The sequence below is a fragment of the Halichoerus grypus genome, chromosome 2, assembly GCF_964656455.1.
Source record: "Halichoerus grypus chromosome 2, mHalGry1.hap1.1, whole genome shotgun sequence".
NCBI classification, from domain to species: domain Eukaryota; kingdom Metazoa; phylum Chordata; class Mammalia; order Carnivora; family Phocidae; genus Halichoerus; species Halichoerus grypus.
This window is the reverse complement of record NC_135713.1, coordinates 146,371,661-146,378,560: the sequence shown is the minus strand read 5'-3', so window position 1 is coordinate 146,378,560 and position 6,900 is coordinate 146,371,661. Positions and strand designations below refer to the sequence as shown.

The following is a 6,900-nucleotide window of genomic DNA, read 5'->3' as shown; positions in this document are numbered from 1 at the left end:
CTGTTTTAATTTTGCACAGAGGTCAGCTTTCATCTACCATTAGGTGTGGAATTTCACAGATTATATTTTTAATGCAATGTGTATCAGATTTGTTGGATATTTATATTACGGCATTAAATTAATTTTCAGTGTTGTCTACTGCTTTAGCATCCAAGAACTAGGGACTCTTAATAAGTTGAATATTGTAATCTTTGGAATCATTATAAAAGCATAGAATATTTTGAAAATTAGTGATTATTCCTGAAATATCCCTGATTTGAAACCACTTCTAAACTTTTCCTAGACAGAAGAGCCAATATTTCTTTTTATGTTGGTAAGGACTTTTAAAATTTAACATTTCAGAAACCGAAAAGTTGTAAAACTTTAATATCCATAAGAGAAAAAGTAAAAGAAGTTATTACTGATTCTTTTCAGAAAGGACAGATGTATTTTTCTATTGTTCTTTTTTATTTTGAGCTATTTTAAAATTATACTTTAAATCACACACACACACACTATTTTGCTTGAATACACAGACTGTGACCTCTTTCACTGTAACCAAATTCAAATTTATTTTATTTGTCTTTAGTACTTAACACACATGTAAGCTTTGAGTAGCTAGACACAGGAAGGGGAATTGAGTTTGAGTCAGAAACAATTCATTGTTGTTCAGTTTTTCTCTCTGCTCTCAGTTTCCATGAAAAATTGGTTACTACAGACAATAAAGTAGATGATGCTTGTGAAAACAACTAAAGACTTGTCTTGTAAATGAAAATGATCTTCTAAATGCTAGCTCTCTCCCCTTAAATTTAGAATAAATGGTAGGAGCTTTATGTAAATGAAGTTGGAGATGCTATATAGACAAAATTAAGGTAGGATTCTCCTTAAAGATCTGTTTAAATAGAGTTAAAATAAGATAGAGATAGAGATAGATATATAGATATATAAAATAAGATATATTATTATTATTATATTATATACACATATATATTATATTATATTATATTATATTATATTATATTATATTATATTATATATTCTCTGACTACAGAAATTATCAAATCCAAATCCTTATGTGTATGAATAGATACTAAAACTGGCAAACAGGAGTAATTCATCTTATATCATAAAACAAAAGTGGTAACAGCCATCTCCTACACAGAATCTGTATAATAATAATTGTAGATCTTAACTCTTTAACAATATATGTACTTACTCATCTGTAACTGATAATGTTTAAACACTTTTATTATTTTACATAATTTAACACTGAACATAATTTAGACCTAACTTTATTATCCTCTTTTTATGTAAAGTGGTCAAAAGAATGGTGGATAGAGGATAACCTGGACCCACAGTCATAGTCCAGACTCAAAGTATGGACTCCTAAATTGATGTTCCTAGGATATCTAAGGTGCTGACCATTGGTGAGGACCCCATCTGTTCCCGTGGATGCATGGCTTACTCCACACAAACACAGAGCATCACAAAGGAGATTCAAACTTTTGGTATGATTATCCCCCAAATCATGTTTCAGTTACTTTCTAAATCTTTTGTACCTGGAATATATCTCTAACAGTTTTTAAGGTCCAGTTGGATCCTTAAACCATGTAGGTTGATTCCATTTTGACTTCCATAACAAAAAACTATAGAAATAAGGGGTTTTATTCTTTTTTTAAATGATTCCCTTTCTATGTTTTCAAAGGGCAGTGATTGTGCAATATTCCATACTCATTGATAAACACTATCATCAGGAATTCTCAAAACCTTGAACTGTGGAAATATTATAAGTTACCAATATCCTTTTTTAATTTAAATTCAATTAGCCAACATATAGTACATCATTAGTTTCAGATGCAGTGTTCAATAATTTGTAAGTTGCATATAACACCCTGTGCACATCACATCACATGCCCTCCTTAATACCCATCATCCAGTTACCGCATACCCCCACCCACCTCCCCTCCAGCAACCCTCAGTTTCCCAGAGTTAAGAGTCTCTCATGGTTTGTTTCCCTCTCTGATTAAAAGTTATTATATGCTCACAAGTGTAACTACCATCTGTCACAAAACATTATCAGGGTGATGAAGAGTGAGACAAAATGGGTGAAGGGGAGAAGGAGATACAGGCCCCCAATTATGGAATGATAAGTCACAGGAATAAAAAGAACATAAAGAATATAGTTAATGATATTGTAATAGCAATGTAATGGGACAGATGGTAGTTATATTTGTGATGAACATAGCATGGTGAATGAACTTGTTAATGGAACATTGTAAACTATACTCAAATTTTAAAAAAAATAAAAATGAATGAAGAAAAAATACAAAAATAAAATAAAAAATTCAATGTCATGGACTATATTCCCTATGCTGAGCCTTATATTCCTGGGACTTATTTATTTTATAATGGGAAGACAGTATCTCCCAATCTTCTTCACTCATTTTGTCACTGCTCCACCACTTTCTTCTCTGGCAACCATCAGTTACTTCTCTGTATTTACAGATCTGATTCTGCTTTTTTTTTTTTTTCCACTCATTTCTCTTTTTACATTCCACATATGGGAGTGAGGTCATGTGGTATTTGTCTTTATCAGTCTGACTTATTTCATTTAGCATAATACCATCTATGCCCATTGTGTTGTAACAATGGGCACAATGTTATGGATTTTATGGCTGCATGATATTTCACTGTCTGTATGGAATATACACACACACACCACTTTTTTCTAATCCATTCATCTATCAATGGGCAATTAGATTGTTTCCATATCTTGATTATTGTGAATAATGCTGTGATAAGAATAGAGGTGCATATATAAATATACAATGGAATATTAGCCATAAGAAAGAATGAAATCTTGCCATTTGCATGGTCATGGATGAAGTTAGACAGTATAATGCTAAGCAAAATAAGTCAATCAGAGAAAGGCAAATGACATATGATTTCACTTCTATGTGGAATTTAATAAGCTAAACAAAAAACAAAGGGAAAAAAGAGAGAGAGAAGTAAAATAGAGCAAACTGATGGTTACCAAAGGGACATGGAAGGGGAATAGGTTAAATAGGTGATGGGAATTAAAGGGTGCACATGTTCTGGTATGCACCAGGTATTGTATGGAAGTGTTGAATCACTATATTGTGTACCTGAAACCAATATTACACTGTATGCCAAATAACTGGAGTTTAAATAAAAACTTTAAGAGATCACATGAAGTTTGAAAAAAAATAAAATAAACAGAAGTCCATATATTAGTGTTTTTGCTTTATTTGGGGAAATGCATAACCAGTAGTGGAATTATTAAGGTACCAATATTTTTTTAAAGATTTATTTATTTTTTTTACAGAGAGACAAAGGGAGCAGGGGGGAGGGGCAGAGGGAGAGGGAGAAAAAGAATCTCATGCAGACTCCCTGCTGAGTGTTGATCCTAGCACGGGGCTGGATCTCATGACCCTGAGATCATGCCCTGGTCAAGAGTTGGAGGCTTAACCAACTGAGCCACCCAGGTGCCCTAAGGTACCAATATTTTTGACTGACTATGTGAATTCCTAGATTTCTAGTAAATTTGTTCAATTACAGGTAACTTATAATCCTACAATTTACAGGTCCTTGGAATTTCCCTGTATTAACACACATGGTTGCTGTGTATAAACATGACAACACACACACACACACAAGTTCACTAAACATTTTTTTTCAGGTGGTCATATCCCATGAGTGATCTATTAACTCCACAACTCTCCTTGGTGATCCTGGTGAAATCCAATGTATAATACCACTTGGATGGTCAACCATACTGGACGATCAGATTTTGTCCTAGTGGGACTCTTCAGTCAATCCAAACACCCAACTCTTCTTTGTGTGGTCATTTTCGTGGTTTTCCTGATGGCCTTGTCTGGAAACACCATCCTGATCCTTCTGATCCACTGTGATGCTCACCTTCATAACCCCATGTACTTTTTTATCACCCAGTTGTCTCTCATGGATGTGATGTACATTTCTGTCACTGTGCCCAAGATGCTCATGGACCAGGTCATGGGTGTGAAACAGATCTCAGCCCCTGAGTGTGGGATGCAGATGTTTCTCTATCTGACACTAGGAGGTTCAGAATTTTTTCTTCTTGCTGCCATGGCCTATGACCGCTATGTGGCCATCTGCCATCCACTCCGTTATCCTATCCTCATGAACCATAGGGTGTGTCTCCTCTTGGTGTCTTCCTCCTGGCTTCTGGGATCTGTGGATGGATTTATGCTCACACCCATCACCATGACCTTCCCCTTCTGCAGATCCCGGGTGATCCACCATTTCTTCTGTGAGGTCCTTGCTGTAATGAAGCTTTCCTGCTCAGACACTTCCCTCTATGAGACACTCATGTACCTGTGTTGTGTCCTCATGCTCCTCATCCCTGTGACAGTCATTTCAAGCTCCTATTCTTTCATCCTCTTCACCATCCACAGGATGAACTCAGCAGAGGGACGGAAGAAGGCCTTTGCCACTTGTTCTTCCCACATGATGGTGGTCATCCTCTTCTATGGGACTGCCATCTATAACAACATGCTTCCCACCTCCTACCACACCCCTGAGAAGGACATGATTGTATCTCTCTTTTATACCATACTCACTCCTGTTCTGAATCCTTTAATTTATAGTCTTAGGAATAAGGATGTCACAAGGGCTCTAAAAAAAATGTTGAATTTGGGATCTGTTTTACAGGAAACTATGAAGTAGGCAATATTTGTACTGTTTTTTTTTTTTCTTCACTCTACAAATTAAAACTTTAGGACCTTATATCAACGTTTTTCTTCAGATTCTTATAACATGATGTGCCATCACGTATTTGTCCCTTTTGAAGGAATAAACTGGAAAGCTCTTCCTTTTTACACTTCTGCATTCAGAATATTTGTATAATTGTATTGTAGCCATGTTACATTTTTCTGAATATTCATATTCTTAAAAAATACATAATGAAATATTTGGAAACAAAGATCATAAGCTGTGTAACTGATGAAAGAGAGATGGAGAGAGAGGTGATAAACCAAATGGGGTATAAACTTATAGGAGAATCTAGGCAAAGATATATGAGTGTTAATTGTACTATTATTATTCATACTAACTTTAGATAAATTTGAAATTACTTAAGGATAAAACATAAAGGATCAAACTTCTGTCTATTTTAAAAATGTGTCCTGGCTGCATGGTGGCAGTGTAAGTGACAAATCTTGGAAATTGTACACAAGTTAACATGGCTGATCATTACTGCAACAATCCAGGTGTTGGCCTGTGTTTAATTAGGGTGATTTTGTTCTTTAGGTTCCAAACCCGAAGACATCCAGTGGCTGTTACCTTCTCTGAAATAATTAGCCCATTGTGGTAGAAAGTATTGTGGGAAAAACAACCCCAAGAAGGAGGGCTTAGGGAAGCTTTCCAGCATAAGGTGGTATTGGAGCTGAAATTTGAAGTATGTAACTTATTGTACAAACAAGCAGAGGAAGAACATCAAACTTTGAGTCCTTCATTTACTCAAAAAACATGCCTTATGCTATAATTAAAAAATAACTAATAGCTAAGTGAATTTAACATATAAATAACAAATCTACTATCCCTAAGGAATATAATCTGTAGGTGTAGTTTGTGCAAAGAGTTATAATAAAATACATAAATTGCTTTGAGGCTCATGTGGAAAGGGTGCAGCTGATCAGGACACATCAGTTCTACCTATTACAGTGAGTTCAGCCAAACAAAGAGGCTGAATGGAGACCCTAGATCACAGTGTTGAATGGTGACTAGATGTTACCTTCATATGAGTACTGGAGGCTGAGACCATGGCTTTTGCTCAAGAAGCAAGGACATGATGCCACAGAAAAGGAACACCATGAGCAAAGTTCAGGTGGTTGACCAAGCAGGAGAGAAATGTCCTAATAGCGCCCCCTTCCTGCTTCACTTTAGCCTCATTTCTTGCCTTTTTGTGACCCAGGTATTTACAAATGATAATAAAATGACCACACTTGGATTGTAGAAAAGTTAAATCAGTGGGAATCAATTGGAGAAGAGCAACATTGGAGGTATGGAGATCAGGTGAGTGAGGGTGAGAAGCTGGATAGTGATGATCTAAGGGGAATAGACCATTACAAATGGAATTATGGGCTTTTGGGATGTAAGCAGGACCTTGTTGAATCTGGTTATTTGAAAGAATTAATGACATTCATAATCCTCTAACCAGAGATATCAAAGAGAAAAGAAAAAAGACACAAATGATTAAAATCCTGAATGAAAGAGGAGATATCACAACCAACACCACAGAAATACATACAATTATAAGAAAATATTATGAGTAAGTATATGTCAAATCATTGGGCGATCTGGATGAAATGATAAATTCCTGGAAACATATAAATTATCAAAACTGAAACAGGAAGAAATAGAATATTTGAACAGTCCTATAATCAGCAAAGAAATTGAATCAGTAATAAAAAATCTCCCAAAAAACAAGAGTCCAGGATTAGATGGCTTCCCAGGGAAATTCCACCAAACATTTAAAGATGAGTTAAAACCTGTTCTTCTGAAACTGTTCCAAAAAATAGAAATGGAAGGAAAACTTCCAAACTCATTCTATGAGGCCAGCATTACCTTGATTCCAAAACCAGGCAAAGATCCCATTAAAAAGGAGAATTACAGACCAATATCCCTGATGAACATGGATGCAAAAAATCTCAATAAAATACTAGCAAATGGAATTCAACAGCACATTAAAGGAATTATTCACAATGATCAAATGGGATTTATTCCTGGACTGCTGGTGTGGTTCAATATCTGCAAATCAACATGATACACCACATGAATAAAAGAAAGGAAAAGAACCATATGAACCCCTCAATAGATGCAGAAAATGCATTTGACAAAATAGGGCATCCATTCTTGATA

The 6,900-nt window shown here is 35.4% G+C and overlaps 1 protein-coding gene across 1 annotated transcript; it reads left to right on the top strand.

Annotated features, from left to right (window-relative positions):
* Positions 1 to 400: 400 nt before the first annotated feature.
* Positions 401 to 4,707, top strand: LOC118550667 (olfactory receptor 2T29-like). Its single transcript, XM_036115877.2, has 2 exons — positions 401 to 425; positions 3,740 to 4,707. Exon 2 carries the CDS (start codon positions 3,745 to 3,747, stop codon positions 4,705 to 4,707), a length of 963 nt encoding a protein of 320 aa, XP_035971770.1. The 5' UTR covers positions 401 to 425; positions 3,740 to 3,744.
* The last annotated feature ends 2,193 nt before the right edge of the window (positions 4,708 to 6,900 follow it).